Raw genomic sequence first — 25,262 nt, forward strand, 5'->3', positions numbered from 1 at the left:
ACAGGGGAGTGTTATGGGACCATTGCTTTTCACAATATATATAAATGACGTACTAGTAGATAGTGTCGGAAGTTCCATGCGGCTTTTCGCGGATGATGCTGTAGTATACAGAGAAGTTGCAGTATTAGAAAGTTGCAGCAAAATGCAGGAAGATCTGCAGCGGATAGGCACGTGGTGCAGGGAGTGGCAACTGACCCTTAACATAGACAAATGTAATGTATTGCGAATACATAGAAAGAAGGATCCTTTATTGTATGATTATATGATAGCGGAACAAACACTGGTAGCAGTTACTTCTGTAAAATGTCTGGGAGTATGCGTACGGAACGATTTGAAATGGAATGATCATATAAAATTAATTGTTGGTAAGTCGGGTACCAGGTTGAGATTCATTGGGAGAGTCCTTAGAAAATGTACCGTATTTACTCGAATCTAAGCCGCACTTTTTTTCCGGTTTTTGTAATCCAAAAAACCGCCTGCGGCTTAGAATCGAGTGCAAAGTAAGCGGAAGTTCTGAAAAATGTTGGTAGGTGCCGCCACAACTAACTACTGTCGTCGAATATACACTCCTGGAAATGGAAAAAAGAACACATTGACACCGGTGTGTCAGACCCACCATACTTGCTCCGGACACTGCGAGAGGGCTGTACAAGCAATGATCACACGCACGGCACAGCGGACATACCAGGAACCGCGGTGTTGGCCGTCGAATGGCGCTAGCTGCGCAGCATTTGTGCACCGCCGCCGTCAGTGTCAGCCAGTTTGCCTTGGCATACGGAGCTCCATCGCAGTCTTTAACACTGGTAGCATGCTGCGACAGCGTGGACGTGAACCGTATGTGCAGTTGACGGACTTTGAGTGAGGGCGTATAGTGGGCATGCGGGAGGCCGGGTGGACGTACCGCCGAATTGCTCAACACGTGGGGCGTGAGGTCTCCACAGTACATCGATGTTGTCGCCAGTGGTCGGTGGAAGGTGCACGTGCCCGTCGACCTGGGACCGGACCGCAGCGATGCACGGATGCACGCCAAGACCGTAGGATCCTACGCAGTGCCGTAGGGGACCGCACCGCCACTTCCCAGCAAATTAGGGACACTGTTGCTCCAGGGGTATCGGCGAGGACCATTCACAACCGTCTCCATGAATCTGGGCTATGGTCCTGCACACCGTTAGGCCGTCTTCCGCTCACGCCCCAACATCGTGCAGCCCGCCTCCAGTGGTGTCGCGACAGGCGTGAATGGAGGGACGAATGGAGACGTGTCGTCTTCAGCGATGAGAGTCGCTTCTGCCTTGGTGCCAATGATGGTCGTATGCGTGTTTGGCGCCGTGCAGGTGAGCGCCACAATCAGGACTGCATACGACCGAGGCACACAGGGCCAACACCCGGCATCATGGTGTGGGGAGCGATCTCCTACACTGGCCGTACACCACTGGTGATCGTCGAGGGGACACTGAATAGTGCACGGTACATCCAAACCGTCATCGAACCCATCGTTCTACCATTCCTAGACCGGCAAGGGAACTTGCTGTTCCAACAGGACAATGCACGTCCGCATGTATCCCGTGCCACCCAACGTGCTCTAGAAGGTGTAAGTCAACTACCCTGGCCAGCAAGATCTCCGGATCTGTCCCCCATTGAGCATGTTTGGGACTGGATGAAGCGTCGTCTCACGCGGTCTGCACGTCCAGCACGAACGCTGGTCCAACTGAGGCGCCAGGTGGAAATGGCATGGCAAGCCGTTCCACAGGACTATTTCCAGCATCTTTACGATCGTCTCCATGGGAGAATAGCAGCCTGCATTGCTGCGAAAGGAGGATATACACTGTACTAGTGCCGACATTGTGCATTCTCTGTTGCCTGTGTCTATGTGCCTGTGGTTCTGTCAGTGTGATCATGTGATGTATCTGACCCCAGGAATGTGTCAATAAAGTTTCTCCTTCCTGGGACAATGAATTCACGGTGTTCTTATTTCAATTTCCAGGAGTGTATGTAGCGCTACGCAGGCATGCTTCGCAGGCACAAAGACAAATACTAGCACCAAAACCTCTGCGTCAGTAAATAAATATAAAAAAAAAGGTGGAAGACGAGCTTTTTTTTCTCCGCCCCGAGTTTCGACCAATGCATTTTCATACATTATCCAACGAAGTAAATACAAATTCCATATTGTTCCTCTTCGAACGTAGCAGCATTTCAATGTACTACGAAAATCCGACTGGCAAGACTTTTTGGGATATTTGTCAATATGGCCAGCTCTGCTTTCTGAATTTTTTCCTAACTGTGAGAAGAAATGGTTGCTAATAGGAACTTTTATGAATTGTGAATCACATGCAGTATTCTCTTCACCATAAGAATAATACGAATATAAACATTTTGCCATGTATTCTTTCATGTTTGCTGCTATCTCATTTAAATCCTGTCTGCCTAATAAACTACGAAACTAGAGTGAGACAACAGCAGACGCGGAAGAATATACATACCATGTCATGTTTATATTCGTATTATTCTTATGCCTAATAATGATACAGTCAGAAATGAAGCACGGCAATTGATTAGATTTTTAAATCTACGATGACTCTAATTTCTGTGCATAATGTAATGTACTAAAGAGGCGTCTGCAAAGATTTTCAAACGGAAAAAATTTTCGCTAAATTCTCGTTCAGAACATCTTCTATCATACGCAGTCTATTATTTGGTTCTTGTTGATCATTACCAAAGAAAGCAGCAGTGTAAGTAGCAACGAATAGCAGTCTCTTGCCATTGTTTCGCTAATGAGACGATTCCTCTCTTTGTTTTTTTTAGTTGTAAGCGGCGGTAGTGTGCACAAAAGCAAGCCATGCCGCGAGCGGCAACAGGCCGTAAACCCTCATTTTCAGAATGCGACAAACAATGCATGACACAGTACAGTAATACATTTTCAGCTCTGAGTGACGGAAACACCTATAACAAAGAGAACTGCACTTGTCAGATCAAAGAAAAATAAGCAATCAATTCAAACCAGATGAAGCACGTGAAAAAGGAAGGGTACCCGTATAAATATGGACTGAGCGCCTGACGCATAACAGCGGCTACCTGGTAAAGCTTAACTGCTAAGCTTACGACTCGAACCAAACTACTACAGCTGATTCATCATTCATTTGACCTAAATTGTGTCCCATATTACAATGGACCAACTTTGTTTCGATTTGGAAGTGCAGCCTAAAACTTTTCTCTCCCCTTGAATTTCGAGTCTCAGATTTCAGGTGCGGCTTAGATTCGGGAATATTTTTTTTCCTCGATTTCGAGTCTCATTTTTCAGGTGTGGCTTAGATTCGAGTAAATACGGTAGTCCATCAACAAAGGAGGTGGCTTACAAAACACTCGTTCGACTTATACTTGAGTATTGCTCATCAGTGTGGGATCTGTACCAGATCGGGTTGACGGAGGAGATAGAGAAGATCCAAAGAAGAGCGGTGCATTTTGTCACAGGGTTATTTGGTAACCGTGGTAGCGTTACGGAGATGTTTAGCAAACTCAAGTGGCAGACTCTGCAAGAGAGGTGCTGTGCATCGCGGTGTAGCTTGCTCGGCAGGTTTCGAGAGGGTGCGTTTCTGGATGAGGTATCGAATATATTGCTTCCCCCTACTTATACCTCCCAAGGAGATCATGAATGTAAAATTAGAGAGATTCGAGTGCGCACAGAGGCTTTCAGATAGTTGTTCTTCCCACGAACCATACGCGACTGGAACAGAAAAGGGAGGTAATGACAGTGGCACGTAAAGTGCCCTCCGCCACACACCGTTGGGTGGCTTGCGGAGTATAAATGTAGATGTAGATGTAGATGTACTTCAGTTGTGGTCTACATCATTGCAGTGAAATCCATTATGGTATCCTGTATTTATTAAACAAGGATATTTTAGCTCATGTATGCAGTGTTGAGGGACACTGAAGGCAAGATATTCACAGGTATTTAAACCATTTTAACTACTCACTAACCAGTGGGATGTTACATAGTGTTATAGGGCCTTTGCTGTTTCTTACTTATGAGATGGAATCCAAAATTTTTGGGACTGGTGCTTCCATCTCGAAAGCAGGAGTTGTAGATCCTTGTACCGCTAGGTGGCAAGAGCTTCATATCTGATGAGTCAGTGTGCGGAGTGGCATTCAGCTGGGAGGACACGTTGTGTGTCCACAGTGATTTCCGTAATACTCTGTGTTTGGTGTGTGGTGATTTTATGATGGATCCATGAGCAGAACAGTGCATGTGTATCCAATTCTGTGTGAATCTCAGGAAATCTTATCATGGGTTATCTCCAGTGATGAGAGCTGGATTTATGGTTATGACCCAGAGACAAAGCAACAATTGTCCCAGTGGAAGACCCCGGGCTCTCCAAGACCCAAAACAGCGAGGCAGGTGAAGAGCAAAGTGAAGAGCATGATCATAGTTTTCTTTGATACCCAGGGAATTGTGCACATAGAATTCATACCACCCAACCAAACAGTGAATTCCGCATACTACTGTGATGTATTGCAATGGCTCTGTGAATACATGTGGTGACAACAGCCCGAACTTTGGCATCAAGGGAACTGGCTGCTGCATCATGACAACGTGTCCTGTCACACGTCCTTGCTCACCAGGACCTTTTTGGCAAAAAACAACTTGGCTGTTGTACCCCACCCACCGTACTCACTAGATTTGGCACCTTGCGACTTCACGAAATTCCCAAAACTGAAACTCAGGTTGAAAGGCCAACGGTTTGACACTGTAGAGAGGATTAAAAAAGCATTGCTGGTGGTGATAAACACCCTCAAAAACAGGACTCCCAGAAAATGTTTTACCAGCGGCAGAAGCACTGGGACCAGTGTGTACGTGCGGATGGGAACTACTTCAAGGGTGATGGAGACCATTAGTCCAAAGGTAAGCTTTCAACAGATGGCAGCACCAGTCCCAAAAATTTTAGCTAGCACCTCGTATATTAACGATTTGGGAGACAATCATAGCAGACATCTTAGGTTGTTTGCAGGTGACGCTATTGTTTATCGACTAATAAAGTCATCAAAAGATCAAAACAAATTGCAAAACAATTTAGAAAAGATATCTGAATGGTGCAAAAATTGGCAGTTGACCCTAAATAACAAAAAGTGTGAGGTCATCCAGATGAGTGGTAAAAGGAATCCATTAATCTTCAGTTACATGATAAATCAGTCAAATATAAAGGCCATAAATTTAATTAATACCTACGAATTACAATTACAAACAACTTAAATTGGAAGGAACACATAGAAAATGTTGTATGGAAGGCTAACCAAAGATTGCATTTTATTGGCAGGACACTTAGAAAATGTAACAGATCTACTAAGGAGGCTGCCTACATTATGCTTGTCCGTCCTCTTTTAGAATACTGCTGCACAGTGTGGGATCCTTACCAGGTAGGACTGATGGAACACATTGAAAAAGTTCAAAGAAGGGCAGCACATTTTGTATTATCAGAAAATATGGGAGAGAGTCTCACTGAAATGGTACAGGATTTGGGTTGGACAACATTAAAAGAAAGGCTTTTTTGTTGTGATGGAATCTTCTCACAAAATTCCAATCACCAACTTTCTCCTCTGAATGCGAAAAGATTTTGTTGACACTGACCTACATAGGGAAAATGATCACCACAGTATAATAAGGGAAATCAGAGCTCGTATGGAAAGATATAGGTGTTCGTTCTTTCTGCGCACTATATGAGATTGGAATAATAGAGAACTGTGAAGGTGGTTCAATGAACCCTCTGCCAGGCACTTAAATGTGATTTGCAGGGTATCCATGTAGATGTCTCCTTGTTATGCCTGTCTGCAACTAAACCTCTCCTGTATTTGGTGAGTAGAAATCTATTCTTTCTATAATATTGTTGAAGAGGAAGTAGATAAAGATGACATGAAAGGTATGATATTGAAAAAAAATTTGAAAGGGCTCTGAAAGACATAACTCAAAACAAGGTACATTGAGCAGATGACATTCCCACCTGGTATGCAAACTATGTGAGAAAGGAAAAATACCCTCAGACTTTAAGAATGATATAACAAGCCCAACTGCAAAGAACACAGGTGCTGCCAGTGTGAATATTACCAAATTGCCAGTTTAATAAATCTTGGTTGCAAAATACTAACACAAATCACTTACAAAAACATGTAAAAACTGGTAGGAGCTTACCACATGGAAGATCAGTGAAATGTTGGAATATGTGACACAATACTGACCCTATGACTTATATTAGAAGATTCACGGAAGAAAGAGTAAATCTACATTTATAATATCTGTAAATTTAAATAAAGCTTTCTGCAATGATGATTATAATACACACTGAAGAAAGAGTAAATCTACATTTATAACATCTGTAAATTTAAATAAAGCTTTCTACAATGACGATTATAATACACTGAAATTTTGAAGGCAGCAAGGCTAATATACAAGTAGTGAAATATTATCTACAGTTTGTACTGAAACCAGATTCCAGACACAAGAGTCGAAGGACATGAAAGGGAAGCTCTAGTTGAGAAAGGAGTGAGACAGGATTCTAGCCTATCCCTGATGTTATTTAATCTGTACATTGAGTAAACTGTGAAGGAAACAAAGGAAAAATTTGGAAAGGCAATTAAAATATGACACGAAGAGAGAAAAGCTTTGTGATTTCCTGATGACTCTGTAATTCTGTCAGACACAGCAAAGAACTTCACACATCAGCTGAACAGCATGGATAGTGGGAAAGGGGGTTATGAAATGAATGGCAACAAAATTAAAACAAGGGTAATATGGTGTAGATTAATTAAATAAGGTGATGCTGAGGGAATTAGATTTGGAAATGAAAAACAAGAGTACTAACTACACTACTGGCCATTAAAACTGCTACAACAAGAAGAAATGCAGATGAAAAACGGGTATTCATTGGACAAATATATTATACTAGAACTGACATGTGATTACATTTTCACGCAATTTGGGTGCATAGATCCTGAGAAATCAGTACCCAGAACAGCCACCTCTGGCCGTAATAACGGCCTTGATACTCCTGGGCATTGAGTCAAACAGAGCTTGGATGGCATGTACAGGTACAGCTACCCATGCAACTTCAACACGATACCACAGTTCATCAAGAGTAGTGACTGGCGTATTGTGATGAGCCACTTGCTCGGCCACCATTGATCAGACGTTTTCAATTGGTGAGAGATCTGGAGAATGTGCTGGCCAGGGCAGCCGTCGAACATTTCCTGTATCCAGAAAGGCCCGTACAGGACCTGCAACATGCGGTCGTGCATTATCCTGCTGAAATGTAGGGTTTCGCAGGGATCGAATGAAGGGTAGAGCCATGGGTCGTAACACATCTAAAATGTAACGGTCACTGTTCAAAGTGCCATCAATGCGGACAAGAGGTGACCGAGACGTGTAACCAATGGCAGCCCATACCATCACGCATGATGAATACACACTTCCAATGTGCATTAACCGCGATGTCGCCAAACACGGATGCGACCATCATGATGCTGTAAACAGAACCTGGATTCATCTGAAAAAATGACGTTTTACCATTCGTGCACACAGGTTTGTCATTGAGTACACCATCGCAGGTGCTCCTGTCTGTGATGCAGTGTCAAGGGTAACCACAGCCATGGTCTCCAAGCTGATAGGCCATGCTGCTGCAAATGTCATTGAACTGTTCGTGCAGATGGTTGTTGTCTTGCAAACGTCCCCATCTGTTGACTCAAGGATTGAGACATGGCTGCACAATCCGTTACAGCCATGCGGATAAGATGCCTGTCATCTCGACAGCTAGTGATACAAGGAAATTGGGATCCAGCTCGGCATTCCGTATTACCCTCCTGAACCCACCAGTTCCATATTCTGCTAAAAGTCATTGGATCTCGACCAACATGAGCAGCAATGTTGCAATACGATAAACCGCAATCGCAATAGGCTACAGTCTGACCTTTATCAAAGTCGAAAACGTGGTGGTACGCATTTCTCCTCCTTCCACGAGGCATCACAACAACATTTGACCAGGCAATGCTGGTCAACTGCTATTTGTGTATGAGAAATTGGTTGGAAACTTTCCTCATGTCAGCACGTTGTAGGTGTCGCCACCAGTGCCAACCTTGTATGAATGCTCTGAAAAGCTAATCATTTGCATATCACAGCATCTTCTTCCTGTTGGTTAAATTTTGTGTCTGTAGCACATCATCTTCGTGATGTAGCAATTTCAATGGCCTGTAGAGTAATAGTGTCTGAAGTAGAGAGTATAAAAAATGGAGGCTGGTAATAGCAAGAAAATCATTTCTGAAAAAGAGAAATATGTTAACATACAATATAAATTTAAGTGTGAGGACATCTTTTCTAAAAGTATTTGTCTGGAATGTAAGCCTATATAGAAGTGAAATGTGGATGATAAACAGTAGAGACAAGAAGAGAATAGTATCTTTTGAAGTATGGTGCTACAGACAGATGTTCAAGATTAGATGAATATTTTGAATAAGTAATGAGGAGGTACTATATTGAACTAAGGTGAAGAAACACACACAACGTGACTAAAAGAAGAGATTGGGTAATAGGACACATCCTGAGGCCTCCATTAGTGTGTGTGTGTGTGTGTGTGTGTGTGTGTGTGTGTGTGTGTGTGTGGTGTAGTTTCAGTAGTTATGCTGAGATGAAGAAGCTTGCACAAGAAAGACTACTGTGGAGAGATCTATCAGACGAGTCTTGGAGCTAAAGAAAGCAATAACAACAACAACAATATTTAGTTCTGGCATTTTGTTTCCCTCCTGCAAGAAGTCAACTCTTTACTACACACTGTATGGTTGCCAGAAGAATATGTGTGTAGTGCAGTGGAGATAAGCATGTCATAATTTGCCCACATGTGACCATGCTGAGTTTTCCACAAGTTGCTTGTCTTGTAAATGCTATGTTTTTTTTCATAAGTCTTCTAAGAGTAGTGATTACACTCTAAATCCTCAGTTATTTTATGTATAAATTTCAGTTTCTCTTTCCCTCTACAATTTCTGCATTTCATTGCTTCTTTTAGTCACATGAGGTTATCCATGAAGTCTTACCACACATCCTGTCAACCTGTCCCTTCAGATTTCCCAGAAGATCTTTGAATGAATACCAAATATTAATTTTTCTGCTAATTTTGCAGAGAATCTTCTAGTTCTAGTCTTACTAGTTTACAATGAGTATATATGTGGTTCTAATATTTCATGCTATTTGTTAAGTTGGGAATTAAATTAAATACCTTAAACATTAGAATCCAATCAACTTCTTCATTTCTCAATTTCTTTTAACACTTTTTTTCATTTTTGAACACTGTACATGTCTTAATTTTTGCCCTTGTTGCCATAACTGAAATATTCTTATGTTGATGAGTTCTTAACGAGTGTTCATACTCTATCTACAGTGCAAGGTTTGTAACTCCATATTGTTTGGTTATTCTCCTAATTTGTCACTCTTTATAATATTCTTTGCCTTGCCATAAGTGCATGTGCCCAAAATGAGGGTTCAAATTAAGCAACCCTTTCCACACATTTCAAATGCTATGTTAGTGATTCTAGTCTAGAGGTAAATAAATTATGTTCTTTTCTGTGTCAGTAACTAATTTTATATAGAGTATTTCAAAAAATTTGACGGGTGTGGAAAGAACATCATCTTTTAGTTGAATCTATAGTCACAGGCCTTACAGTCCCCATACTCATGATGAAAAAGATAAAAAAAGTTCCTCTCTTATCCTTATTACAGTAAAAAATATGTTAATAGCCATAACTTCTATAGAGCCAGCAAAAAAAAAAAAAGTGTTTTCTGAATTATTGGTTGTATCCATAAAAGTAGCCCACAAAAAGGCACTCAAGAATAGCTCTGCCTATCTGAGTAAACTTAATATAAAAATGGTGCAGCAGATACCTTAAAGATAGTCTATCCCAGGGTGCTAAGGCGTTGGCAGCATCCTCATAAGTCAGATGTTTTAGTGAAGAACCTCATTCCCCAGGATACACAGTGATCCATCATTGCACTGCCTGGTGAGCAACTTTCGCTTAAATATTTGTTTGGACCACTGTGAGCAACACTCATCTTGGACAAAGCATTTAAACAAAAGAAGAAAAAGAAAAGGAAACCTCACAATCAGGCTCTAAAAACCACATGATAGTCGACCAACTACCACGTCATCCTAAGCCATTCATCATCGGACACAGTATGGGGGGACATAGGAACAGCACTCCCGACCACAGTCAATGTTTAGACCTCGGAGCTGCTATCTCTCAATCAGGTAGTTCCTCAATTGGCATCACAAGGCTGAGCATACCCGAGTCCAAACCTTCCATCAAGGAAAAATCCTTCACAGTACTGGAAATCGAACCCAGGTCTCATGCATGAGGGTCTGTTGTATTGATCACTTGGTTATGGAGGATGACAGACAAAGTAACTGCACATACAAATTAACGTGAAAAATGTAATCTAAACATTCCACTGATATTTAGAGTATATCTACAATTTCCTGCATGTTTTATGTGATATGTATGACAGTTTGAAACTTTTATCATGTGGATCATAGATTGGATTAGATTAGATTAATACTTGTTCCATAGATCATGAATACGACACTTCATAATGATGTGGAGCATGTCAGGTTAATAAAAGATGTCTGTATAAGATATTACATTACACAAATTATTGCATGACACTAATGTTTAAGTTGTTTTTTTCCCCTTAATTTATATCTAACAATTGTCATCTAGAAATTCTTTTAATTTATTTTTAAATGTTAGTTGGCTATCTGTCAGGCTTTTGATGCTGTTTGGTAGGTGACCAAAGACTTTTGTGGCAGCATAATTTACCCCTTTCTGTGCCAAAGTCAGATTTAACCCTGCATAGTGAAGATCATCCTTTCTCCTGGTGTTATAGCTATGCATACTGCTATTACTTTTGAACTGGATTGGATTATTTACAACAAATTTTATAAGTGAATATATATACTGTGAGGTTACTGTGAGGATCCCTAGATCCTTAAATAGATGTCTGCAGGATGACCGTGGGTGGGCTCCAGCAATTATTCTGATTACATGTTTTTGAGCAATGAATACTTTTCTACTCAACGATGAATTACCCCAGAATATGATGCCGTATGAAAGCAGTGAATGAAAGTAGACATAGTAAGCTAATTTACTGAGATTCTTATCACCAAAATTTGCTAATAACCCTAATAGCATACGTAGCTGAACTCAGACGTTTCAGCAGACCATCAATGTGTTGCTTCGAGTTTAACCTCTCATCAATGGATGCACCTAAAAATTTTGAAAATTCTACATTAGCTACAGACTTCTGTTCAAAGTCTATATTTATTAATGGAGTTGTGCCATTTACTGTACAGAACTGTGTATACTGTGTTTTATCAAAATTTAAAGAGAGTCCGTTTGCTGAGAACCACTTAATAATTTTGTGAAAATCATCATTTACAATTACATTCAAAGTTAATACAGCAACCAGATTTTTAATAGTGGAAAGTGAAAGAGGAGTTTCTATACACTTTCTCCAACTTCAGTTAAGTTTATCAAGACTCAGACACTCTTTAACAATGAACATTCACTTTCATCTATTACTTAGCTGCTTTTAACAACAGTATAAATTAAACCACCTCATAGAAAGAATTCCAAATTTATATCAAAGGTTATCAAAGCCTGAAACACAGTAATGTGGAATCTCTCATCTGCCCTTATTACACCCCTTCAATTATCTTTTTGTTTAATTGATATTTGATTCCAATTTTCTATAACATTTATCTGTCATGTATGCATGAATCAAATTATTATTTAGGTCTGATTCGATTCAGTTTCAGAAGAGGTCAAAGTATCAAGTCAGCAGCAGTACAATTTCTACATCATGTACTTGAAAAAATAAATGAAAAAGCCCAAGCAGCAGGAGTATTCCTGGATCTCTCAAGGGCTTTTGATAGAATACATGATGATGTGCTCTTATCAAAAATCGCTAAGAGTGGTGTCTGGAAAACTCATGCAATTGCTAGAAACATATTTAATGGGTAGACAACAGTGCACGGAGATTATGTACTCTAATGGAGAAATACTGGAGAGGAGGAGGTCAAGTATAAGAAATATAAATTTTGGTGCTCCTCAGGGCTCTATTTTAGGTCCAGTCCTATTCATATACTATGTAAATGATTTCCCAAGTTCTCTTGAACTCTCTCTACTTATGCAGATGATACATCTGGTATCTGCTATGCAGACAACGAGCCCAGCCTAGTTTAACAGATACATAACTTTATGGTAAAGGCAAGAGCTCATTTTGAAAGAGAGAACCTGAAAGTAAACATAGAAAATACTAATATTATGCATTTTAAACTAAGTGGTCCAAACAGACAAAATACTGTGTTTGATTAAATTCTACTAAAAACCTGTACAGATTGTAAATTCTTGGGTTCATGCATAGATGATCAACTTTCATGGAAGCAGCAAGCTGATTATATCTGTAAAAAATAACACCCAGTCTATATGTATTAAAAAGATTATCACCATATCTTAATTCTGAAACCCTAAGGACTGTATATTATGGATTAGTGTGTCCTTTCTTATCTTACGGAATAGTACTGTGGGGTGGGACATGCCAAACTAATATTAAAAGAGTTTTCATACTGCAGAAGTGAGCCTTGAGGATCATAGCAAAAGTAAAACCAGGGACTTCTTGCAAAACCCCTATTCATTAGACACAATATTCTCACAGTTTATGCGATGTATATACTAGAAACTATAGTGCTAGTGAAAGAAAACACTAAGATCACAAAAAGAAACATGGATATTCACAACTATGAAACAAGGCATAGAAAAAGTTTTCATGTGGTTAACAGAAGATTAACTTCAACAGAACAAGTCAAAGGAGCTGTTTTTATTAAATTGTTATCAAATGATGTTAAGATATTCACAGGGGATCTTTTAAAACGCAAGTCAAGCTGTGGTTTATCCAAAAATGCCCTTATAACTTGAATTTATCATGAATTAAAACATAATAAGAAATAATGTAATTAAAAAAATTGTAATTGTAAAAATTTTATACTTAGTTGAAAACACACATGTATGTAAAATTTCGTGTTACAAGCAATAAATTGAATTGAATTGAACTGAAGCTCACTTCACCACAAAATAGTCAGTCCATGACAGGCATTAACACCTATGTAACACATTCATGAGAATCCAATTTCGTAACATTGTATAAAAATTGGCCCCCAGTATTGTTCACTCAAGTTATATGTGTGATTCACACACTGCCTTTAATAAAGTGTATGATTTTGTATGAACTCCTTTTGAGTATGTGTACTGTTTCAATACAGCCAAGCCACTTTGTTCTATTAATATTGTGTTAAAATGACTGTGACTTCATAGTATGATATTTTGCTAATCCCACTTTCATGTATGGTAAAGTGATGGTACCTACTTCCATGTACCATCTGATGTGAAACTGGACCTGGTCATTGTAATATTTGTGGTGATAATAGATGTGGAAAAAGCCACCTTACTTGAAAATTTGTGTAGTGTACATGATTATTAAAATTTATGGAAATCAATTTACATCTGTTCTACAACACTACAATCACAGAAACTCTAAGGGCTTAATGGAAAAAGCAGGTAGGCACCATTGGAAGTTATATAATATTATGAAAACCCATTGGCATTATAGTGTTCTCATCTATGACCAAGGCTGGGGAATTTTAATACAATCCTTACACAAAACAATAGAATGGCAAAATTCAGTATAAATGAATAGAAAGGAAGAAGGTAACAATTCCTAAGAAAAAAAAGAAAAAAATGGGGCGAAATTTCCTCATAGATTAAAACTGTGTGCCAGACTGAGACTCAAACTAGAGACCTTGACCTATCATGAGCAAGTGCTCTACTGTTTGAGCTACCCAAGCACAGCTCATGCCCTGTCCTCACAGCTTTACTTCTGCCACTACCTCATCTCCTACTTTCCAAACTTCACAGAAGCTCTCCTGCTCAACCGTGAAAGGCAAAGGTCCTGAGTTTGAGTCTTGGTCTGGCACACAGTTTTAATCTGCCAGTAAGTTTCACATCTGCACACACTCTGCTACAGAGGGAAAATCTCATAATGGAAAAATTGGAGTAGTTACTTTTAGATTCTCTCTTTCAAAGTGGTCTCTTGCCTTTACCATAAAGTTATTATCTGCATAAATAGTAATCAATTGCTTATTGTCAAGAGAACTTGGGAAATCATTTACATAGTATATGAATAGGACTAGACCTAAAATAGAGCCCTGAGGAACACAAAAATTTATATTTCTTATACTTGACCTCCTCCTCTCCAGTATTTCTCCATTAAAGTACATAATCTCTGTGCACTGCTGACTACCCTTTAAATATGTTTCTACCAATTGAGTGAGTTTTCCAGTGACACCACTCTTCGCAATTTTTGATAAGAGCACATCATGATGTACTCTATCAAAAGGACTTGAGAGGTCCAGGAATACTCCTGCTGCTTGGGATTTTTCATTTATTTTTTCAAGTACATGATGGACAAATTGCACTGCTGCTGACGTGGTACTTCGATCTCATCTGAAATCATGCTGGAAATCATTTAATTTGTCAGCATTGTTGTAATGTTCTAAGATTTTTTTGAATATTATTCTCTCTATCACTTTGCTAAAAGTTGAGATTAGGGCAATGTGTCTGTAGTTCTGTACATGCTTTATTTCCCACTCTTTGTGTATTGGTTTCACTACAGACAGTTTCAACTTGTCAGGGAAAAAACCATCTTCAAGAACACAGTTTATTAGATGAACTAGTGGCTTCATTAGTTTGTGTTTGCATTTCTTCAATAGATATGGAGAAATTTCATCTAATCCTGCAGATTTTTTGTTTCTGAGGTCATCAATAGACTGCAGAATGTCATATGTGCTTACTGTGGGTAGTGTAGAGCAGTTCTGTTTGTTACAGGATTCAAATGAGAGCTGTATATCCTGTTTCATAGACACATGAGTTTTGACAGTATCTATGAAGTAATTATTAAAATTATTGCTGACTAGAACAGGATCAGAGATATCTTCATTATTCATAGTTAATTGTACATTATTAATCTTAGTTTGTGTTTCAATGTTTCTGATTTTATTTACAATTGACCAGTAGTCTTTGAAACATTGTCTGAACCTCGTATCTGTTGGTTCATTCTTTCTGTTTTTAATCTCCTGATTTATTTGCGGTACTTATATTTGTACTGCTTGTAGAGTTTTTTATATAGCTCTGAGTTAGTCAACCAGTGTAAGCTATACATGTTTTTCATTTTTCTTTCACATCTTTTGCTTTAAAATCTAATGGCATGGCTCTATTTAAGTGCTCAGTCATAATTTTTGTGAACATGTTCCATTTATTGTTAAACCCAATGGTAGTCATAACTGATTCCCATGATTGCTGATTTCAACTATGCCTTAGTGAAGGAATGTTGTTTGCTGATAATATTCGCCTCTATTTGTACATTTTTCTTGGTTTGAATTTGGAATTACATTTTAACACTAGTGTTGGGCCTAAATGATCTGAGAGGTGACCATTTATTATGTCCATTGAGTTGATGTGATCATAATTTGTGATAACATGATCAATTGATCTACTGTGTGTGTTAGCTATTCTGGTGGGTACTAGTCCAAGAAGATCTTTAGCTCCATAAGACAGGATACAATCTAGACAAAATTTACAATTCTACAACCTGACATTAATGTACTTATAACTCCATCAAGTGATTTCAGAAAAGTGTCAAAGTTTCCACAGGGGAATCTATATACACCTATGACATAGAAAGCAACAGTGCAAAATGTGATTTTAAGGTCTGCAATTTCGAAATCTTTGTCAACACAGAAATTGTTCCCCCATAGCACTATTTCCATGGTGGTTATGAACTTACATTTTCTTGAGTAGATGGCAACACCAACACTTTTTGTGTGTTCTGCAATAGCACATAGCTTGGTTGTAGCCTTCTAATTTCCAATATTGAATGGTATTCACTGTTTTCTGGTGTTCTGTAACTGTTACTACATGAGGAGGTAGTCCCGTGATAAAAAAATAAAAAGCATATTTTTTTCCTAAACCCTGTACATTATAATGCAAATGTAATAAATTATTCTTGTGTGGACTGACATCTGTTTGAGGCACATATGAAACACATACACTTGCATCTGGTGTTGTGCTGGTGGAAGGTTTTATTCTCTTAAAAAAACATTGCTCTTGTCCAGCCGATGTATTGTTTTACTGATCTGACATTTCATGGTTGATTTTCCCAGGTATTCATTATTTTTGTCCGTGAGAGGGATGGCCTCTGAAGCACAACACTGCACTTTAAATTTGCTGTTCACTACTTCTTGGATCCATTTTATAACTATGTCCTTCCCTGGTCTGTTGAGATTTAAGCAATGGGATGTATGGAATCTTCTTCCTATGCAGCTTATGTCCACAAACGTTACATTTTTTAATCTCATGCATATATTTAGGATCTGTTTATTGGCACTTTGCACTTCTTTATTTACACATGACCAGATTGGCAAGTCATGTCTGTGTGAAACAGAGAAGAAAATCACGTTTGAGCATCTCAGCTCATTTAGCCTTCTTTTAAGTGAGATCACTGGGTCTTTCATTTCATTTTTTTCTATGTCGTTTGTTCCCGCTAAGAACATGAAAAAGTTGTTATTTGTTGTTGCTGCTTTTATGTCATGGTTCATGGAAGTCACTGCCTGAAATTTTGCACCTGGTTTCACTATGCTAGTTATTTTTTGACTGCTTCTAGACTGAAATTTGACTGCTATGTTCCATCCTTGACTATCTGCAAACAGGTTTACTTTACACATTTTTGCTGGTTGATGATAACTGTTTTTAGGTCTGCTGGTACTTGGATGTTGCATGGTGGCAATGTTTGGTTTGTCTTTTTTTCCATATTAGCCAATAACCCATCTTGAGGAACACTTGATTTTGATTCACTGTCAGTGACTACACTCAGGGTTGAATTGTTTTTTTCCTGTGGTTGAAAGTGACTCTGCTGTTCTTTGTTTCTGATGTCCTTTTTCTTCCCATTTGGTTCAAAGCAGCTTGTTGAGATATCACAGTCTACAGCTGAAAGCATTTCAGAAGGGTTTTCATGCACAAAGATTGCGTCACCAGTTTTATACACTGAAGCACCAAAGAAACTAGTATAGGCTTGCATATTCAAATACAGTTATATGTAAACAGGTAGAATATGGCACTGCGGTTGACAGTGCCTATATAAGACAAGTGTCTGGCACAGTTCTTAGATCAGTTACTGCTGCTACAATGGCAAGTTATCAAGATTTAAGTGAGTGTGAACCTGATGTTATAGTTGGTCCGCAAGTGATGGGACACAGCATCTCTGAGGTAGTGATGATGTGGGGATTTTCTTGTACGACCATTTCATGAGTGTACCATGAATATCAGGAAAGTGGTAAAACATCAAATCTCTGACATTGCTGCAGCCTGTAACACTGAAAATGCAGGCTGCATGGCACCTGATATTGATATGTACCTTTTTTTTAATTGTATGTAAATATTTGTAATTTAAATGCTTTCTTTTTAATAAGTAAGGACATTACTTCATTGTATGTGTACATTTAGGTAGAAGTCTGTTGATGCTTTATTGTATTTATCTGTGTTTTACTGTGAAACTTATAAGCTCTGGGTAAAAACCAAAGGAATTGTTATTTGCATCGACTAGCAGCAATAATAGCAGTGCTTGTGAGTTGTAAAATCTTTGTGTAGGGGTTTGTTGTGCAAAGCATGTGGAGAGAGCGAGAGATGGGTTTCAGTGCTTGTAGTGTGTGGAAGTATGGTGTTAATGCTCTCACAGTAGAGAGTACCATTTCAGCGGCATCATGTATGCATGCTGGCCAGATGACTAGTAGCAGGAGGAAGGGCAGTGGACGGGCCGAAGAGGCTGTATTAATTACAATTGCCCGTACCTGTAATTAGCCGTAGCCCCACAAGATGCTACCATCTTCAACAGCAGCAGTTCCAGCAACACAGATTCATCGTCAGCTCTGAGTTTCGTCACACGCACAGCACTGAAGTAAGACTGTTCATTGGCAGAAAGTATTAACGGCTAACCCAGCAGCACAACTAAATGTGATTTGATTAATGAACTTTATTTAAATAATAATCAGTTAAATTCAGGGCGATTGTGTCCTCATTGCTCCCAGACATTGTTACCAAGCAGGGTCCTTGTGCCCTTTTTTCCTTATATGCTAACCGAAGTTTGAGAATCTATCACTGGAAAAAATCCAAATCTAAAGAAAATGCACAAATTAAGAGTGCGGAAGTTTTATTTATTTTACATGTAGCTTGGAGCACATGGCTGTTTTATTTGGTACATATTCTAGTATTTAATTCTGTTCAAGTCAGTAAAAATGGCTCAGTTGTTCAGACAATAATATTAAATACAATTTGAAAATTAAGTAACTGCAAAGTAAAAAGTGCTTGCCTTTCTCTAAATTTCTTTGATGACATTATGTTGAGGTCTCTGAAAGTCATTGTTCACATTACAAAGTTCAATACTAACATACAGTTTAAGTGGATATTTTCAAATCCTTACTTCATTGCCTTTTTCAAAATTTAATGACAAACTTAAGGTAAAAGTGACTTCTCAGTTTTCTTTATCATTACATACTCACTTAAAATTAGTGTCAAAAAATGTGAGAACCTTCAGTTGCCACATCAGTGTTTAATAATAAATGTTTTTCTTTCCCATCATCTTGTACAGGATTTTGGATGTAAATACCCCTAGTGGGCTGGTGACCGTAATTATTTCCTTTTCGTTCATTAGTGTAACTTTTGGATCAGTGGTACCCCTTTTCTCTCCACTGTTGTTCATGACTGAATGCACAAAATAACTTTCATTTTTCCAAATTGTAGCCCTGTTCGGTTTAATTACTTTTTTATTTTTAGTAGACTTTTCTATCAGAAAGATCGGTTGTACACTTTCCCCCTACTTATCGGTATTACTTCTTTGGGAAAGATAGCCTTATCATATTAGAAAAATTCCATTATGCATACATGCGATCCACGGTCATATTTTATATCACAAACAAGATAGGTCGATTAATAAGGGGGAGATTACAAGCTGGAAAAAAATCCTACAAGAATGGGATCAATAAAGACAGAAGAGAATAATTTAATGTGACAGAAGTGTAACCCTTCCACAAATTTCTGCAGATTTCAATGCTGGGCCATCAACAAGTGTCAGCATGCGAACCATTCAATGAAACATCATTGATATGGACCTTTGGAGACAAAGGCCACTTGTGTGCCCTCACCTGGGCCCATAAATATGACATTGGACTATTGATGACTGGCAACATGTTGTCTGGTCAGACAAGTCTTGTTTCAAATTGTATCGAGTAGAGGGACGTGTATGGGTATGGAGAAAACTTCAGGAATCCATGAAACCTGCATGTCAGCAGGGAACTGTTCAAGCTGGTGGAGGCTCTGTAATGATGTTGGGCATATGTCACTGGAGTGATATGGGATCCCTGATACATTTAGATACAGCTCTGATAGTTGACATATACATAAGCATCCTGTCTGATCACCTCAATCCATTCACGCCCATTGTGCATTCCGACGGACTTGGGCAATTCCAGCAGGACAATGTGACACCCCACATGTTCAGAATTGCTACAGAGCGGCTCCAGGAACACTCTTATTAGTTTAAACACTTCTGCTGGCCACCAAACACCCAGGACATGAACATTATTGAGCATATCTGGGATGTCTTGCAACGTGCTGTTAAGAAGAGACCTCCACCCCCTCATACCAATACGAATTTATGGACAGCCCTGCATGATTCATGGTGTCAGTTCCCTCCAGCACTATTTTAGACACATTGTGCTGCAGCACTTCTGTGTGCTCGCGGGGGCCCTACACGATATTAGGCAGGTGTACCAGTTTCTTTGGCTCTTCAGTATATAATGGAGTGATCACATAGGTTAGCTTATGGCTAAAGCAAGTGACAGTCTTTACTTCATTGGTAGCATAATATGACTTCATGGTCCATTTATATAAAGATAAGGAATGGTCATAACACATTCGTTTGGGTCATGTGCGAATGCTACAAAGGTATTGAAAAATCCAAATTGGAAGACACTTGGAGAAAACTTTGAATATCTCATAGACATTAGTTTACAAAATATCAAGAGCACCTTTTTCACAAAAGAGTGTAGGAAGATCCTTTTATCTCCTACACATCACCCACTCACATATGTGCCACAAAAATTGTATTAATTACTGCTTTTGTGGTGACACAGAAGCCTTTGAAAATAATATGAATAGTCTTCCTTATATGGTGAAATAAAAATTACCCTTATCAGAAATGTAAATTTTGGTACATATAAGTTTTAGCATAAATAATATTACTGAAATCCTGACTGACATATTGTACGAATAACTGAAACACATGTTTAATGTTTTTCTCTGAACCACAAGCATTATTTTATCACAGATATGTGCTCATTTCTCACACACTGTAAACGCTGAAACAAAATAAAGTGGATTTCATTTTAAATTTTACTTACTGTCCAAGTGTGACATTATTGTTTTTCCAGCTTTACCACCAGCTTCTGCAAACAGTCGCATTATTTCAAATGGTGCTTTTGGATGACGGCCAGGATGAAAGCTGACAGGACAGCCTAGACTGCTCTGAACCTCAGCTGTAGCTTTGATAACCTTTTTCTCAAATTCTGTGAATAAAAAATTACAAAGAGTTTGGAAGTTTTACCTACTATCTGTATTATACTGATGAAATATTACATAGCTTAAGTAATATCTTGTTTTCAGCAAAGCAGTTTGCAGATCTTATTCACAAATTGTAGGTTTTAAAAAAAATGCAAGTTACTGAGTTTGTTACCCATACTATAACACACATTTTGCACTGAAATATGATGACCTTTTTGGGTATGTGGCTGGGTATTTCTTTCAGTGTGGCATTGTACTGTGACTATGAATCTCTCTCTCTGCTCACAGCATGTGACAAAACATGTTGGATTTGTCATGACTATGAGGCAACATCAACTTCACACCACCATTTATAACCCTTTTCGATTATCCATATACATTTTTCCTTTTATATTTACTATCAACTCTGGACACCAGAACTGGAATTGGAATTATTATATTCTTGAATTCTGGCAATTCCAATTACAAAGAAAGCAAGTACTGACAGATGTGAAAATTACTGAACTATCAGTTTTAGGTCATGGTTGCAAAACACTAACATGAATTTTATACAGAAGAACATAAAAACTGATAGAAGCCAATGAGATCAGTTTGGATTCTGGAAAAATGTGGGAACACACAAGGCAATACTGACCCTATGACTTCTCATAGAAGATAGCTTAAGGAAAGGCAAACCTACATTTCGGCAAAGCTCCTGAGTTCGAGTCTCAGTCCAGCACACAGTTTTAACCTGCCAGAAAGTTCCATATCAGAACATACTCCACTGCAGAGCAAGAATTTCATTTTGGAAACATACCCCTGGTGGTTGCTGAGCCATGTCTCTGCAATATCCTTTTTTCCAGGAATGCTAGTCCTGCAAATTTTACAGATGGGTTTCCTTGAAGTTTGGAAGGTAGGAGGTGAGTTACTGGTGGAAGTAAAGCTGTGAGGATGGGTCCTGAGCTGTGCTTGGATAGCTCAATTTTTAGAGCACTTGCCCATCAAAAATAAAGTTCCTGAGTTCAAGTCTCAGTCTGGCACACAGTTTAAATCTACCAAGAAGTTTCATATCAGCTCGCACTTTGTTGCAGAGTGAAGATTTCATTCTAGAAGTGTCTAGTAATTTGTAAGAGTATAATTGTCAACAGTTTCTTAATAAAGTGAGAACCATGCAGCACACCATTCTTAAATAAAAACATCTGTACTTATTTAATAAATTTTGTAACATTCTAACTTTGATAGATTACATACTGACAATCTCCCAGAAATTCAGCAGTTACATCATAGTAATGGTCTTACTGTTAGTGGCAAGCTCTTCAGAGGCTATTGAGGCTTAGCCTACCCAAAAATTTGAAGAAGGCTTACAATTAGAGTTAGAATATAACAATGCATTGAAAACAGTGTAATGTTGCGTGTTACTACAGTTTCTTCACTCCACCCATGATCTGAGTGGTCACTGTGCTATGCATGCGATCCACTTTAACAGTTCACTGCAGGTTTCTAGTTTCCACACAGCAGCTGACAGGGCAGCAGACAGTGGCAAGTGTTGTATGAGTGTGACATTGAGGCTTGTCTCATCTGTGAAATTGTGTTATTTCATATGCTATTCAGTCCTGGTGTAACAAAACTTGTTTTGGTAATATAATTTGTGAGTGCATGTGATTAACTGATTATATTATGGCTTGTGCTGAGGGAAAACTTGTGTCTTTACTTCATGAATTAGATGACAGACCAATTTGAAGCTGGACTTACAAAACAAAATGTGCTTATAAAGATGAGCAAAGCACACCACACTTAAACATTAAAATAGTTGATGGGAAACAAAACAGAAAATTTCAATTTCTCAGGTATTAAAAGTATCCTTGGCTTACAGGTTGCTCTGTAACAACTAAATCATTTGTTGTGTATGTATTTTATTTGGTGGGTCTGGGACTGAAAAAGAATGGTCAGCTTCTTTCAGAGTAAATAAAAAATTGTCAGAAAAGTGGAGAAACATCAGAATTCAAGAAGGCATCTTCAGACTCAAGTGAGTTTTCAGTAGTTAGGTCATGAACAAATTGAACATTCAATTTCTGAAGGAGCCAAACGTCTAGCTATAAAACATAATGTGATTGTAAAACAAAATAGATTCATAATTGAGAGACTTATTGGTGATGTTCGTTTCTTGGGCAAGCAAGACCTTGCATTCAGAGGGCACTCTGAAAATGAAAGTTCTGGTAACAAATGGAATTACCTTGAACTATCAGAAATTTTGTCTAGAGAAGAATAGTTTATTCATGCAGAGCACTTCTTGTTTCAAAGGAACATCAAGCACAATTCAAAATGAATTAAGTGAATTGATTACTGATGTCACTAATGATTGCATTAAGGAAGTGTTACAGTTTGTTGGAGTGCAAGCAGATGAAACCCTGGATTTTTTGTAAGTCACAAATGGGTATTGTTCTCCGGTTTTGTACTCAAGACAAACCCATAGAAAGATTTATTGGTTTTCACGATGTTTCTCGTGACAAAACTACTCGGGGTTTCTCACAAATTGTACACAATACACTTGATATTTGTGGAATTACTGATAGAACAGTGATCAAAACATATGATGGAGCTTCAGTATTGGCATATAAACATGGAGACATTCAAAATGATATTAAACAAAAATGTCCGTCGGCTATATTGTTGCATTGTTATGCTTGTAAACTTAATCTAGTGCTGTTACATTGTTCCAAAAATATCAAAGCAGTTAAGTTTTTCATTTAAAATCTTGTAGCAGTCCACTCACTTTTTTTTTGGCAAATCCTCAAAGAGAATAAAATTCTTAAATTTCAGACAATATTGTATATTAAATACCCTGATTTTAAAGATATTTCCCAAAATATTGCCAAAAATGATGAAAACTGAGATACAGAGTCATTCAACAGTGCTTCTGGCTTGCTTAGTATTCTTAACAAAACTCAAATCCCTTTCCTACTTTGCCTTTACAAAGAAATATTTTTATATGCTGATCACCTCTAGGCACTTCTTCAGCACAAAACTGCATATAGTATTAGTATGTGTGATGCTGAAATCAAGAAGACTATCAATTTGTTAAAGGATATGAGATCAGAAAAAATTGACCTCATGTACTGAAAGCTGTAACCAGAAATTTCTTAGTGAAATAAGTGTTAGTGTGCATGACTTCCCAACCTTAAAATGTTGTCTTATGAGAGCTTAGGTAACATGATAGTGCAAATGGAAATGAGTTTTGGATATCTTTGGAATATTCAGCTTATAGAGCTGCTTGAAAACAATCAATTTGGACATTATAAACCAAATTTCCCAACAATGAAACGGAATGGACTTCTACAACTTACCCATTGTTCAAGAAAGAATGACTAGAAAATGAGTTAGGAAATATTTACATTGACAAAAATAAATATTTACCACCCACAGACTTTCTTAATATCATTGTGGACAATGATTTTCAAAATATTTACAAAAAAGTAACAAAGTTTATCAAATTGACCCTTAATGGTTCAAATGGCTCTGAGCACTATGGGACTTAACTTCTGAGGTCATCAGTCCCTAGAACTTAGAACTACTTAAACCTAACTAACCTAAGGACATCACACACATCCATGCCCGAGGCAGGATTCGAACCCGCGACCGTAGCAGTCGCGCGGTTCCAGACTGTAGAAATTGATCCTTATATTCCCTGTCACTACAGCTTCTTCTGAAATAAATATGAGAACCCTTAAAAGAATTAAAAATTGCCTTCACAGATCAATGATAAATGGTAGGTTGAGTTCTCTCTACACAGTTGTCATAGAAACAAAATGTGTTAAACAACTTACAAGTGATCAGAAATTTAAAGATAATGTATTGACTCTGGCCTGAGCTGCCAGAGTTGGTGGTCATGTGTGCAGGAGTTGTGCTTGCTTGTATTAATGAATGGTGTGTGTTCCTCTTTCTCTGATGAAAGCTGTGGCTGAAAGTCTTATGTAAGTGCCTTTTCATTGCGCCTGTCTGCAAATTAACATGCCATCTTTACAGTAAGTAGCAACCCATCTTTTTGTATATTGATGAGATTCCTACCTGGAATTTAAATTTATATTCCAAAGCAACAAATTACTCTTCTTCAGAGACACTTTTGTTGCCATTGCCAGTGTACATTTTATATCCTCTCTACCTTGGCCATCATCACTTATTTTGCTGCTACCTTTGGTGTCTCATTTCCTAATCTAATTACCTGAGCACCACCTGATTTAATGCTACTACATTCCATCAACCTTGTTTTGATTTTGTTGATTTAATCTTATATCCTCCATTCAAGATGATGTCCATTCCATTCAACTGCTCTTCCAAGACCTTTGCTGTTCCTGAGAGAATTACAGTGTCATTGGCAAACCTCAAAGTTTTCATTTCTTCTTCCTGAACTTCAATTCTTATTCCAAACTTTTCTTTTGTTCCTTTACTGCTTGTGCAACATATAGTTTGAATAATATTGGTGACAGGCTGCAACCCTGTCTCACTCCCTTGTCAACCACTGTTTCCCTTTCTTAGTCCTC

General features: G+C 38.4%; 1 protein-coding gene across 1 annotated transcript in view; it reads right to left on the reverse strand.

The window, feature by feature from the left end:
• The window catches only part of LOC126248853 (phosphotriesterase-related protein), a 220,840-nt gene that overhangs the window by 43,270 nt on the left and 152,308 nt on the right, over positions 1-25,262 (reverse strand). The window contains exon 5 of the mRNA XM_049950283.1: positions 20,586-20,750. Coding sequence (XP_049806240.1) covers positions 20,586-20,750 — 165 coding nt within the window. The remainder of the gene's footprint in view (positions 1-20,585; positions 20,751-25,262) is intronic.

Source organism: Schistocerca nitens, chromosome 3 (genome assembly GCF_023898315.1).
Source record: "Schistocerca nitens isolate TAMUIC-IGC-003100 chromosome 3, iqSchNite1.1, whole genome shotgun sequence".
In the NCBI taxonomy this organism is placed as follows: domain Eukaryota; kingdom Metazoa; phylum Arthropoda; class Insecta; order Orthoptera; family Acrididae; genus Schistocerca; species Schistocerca nitens.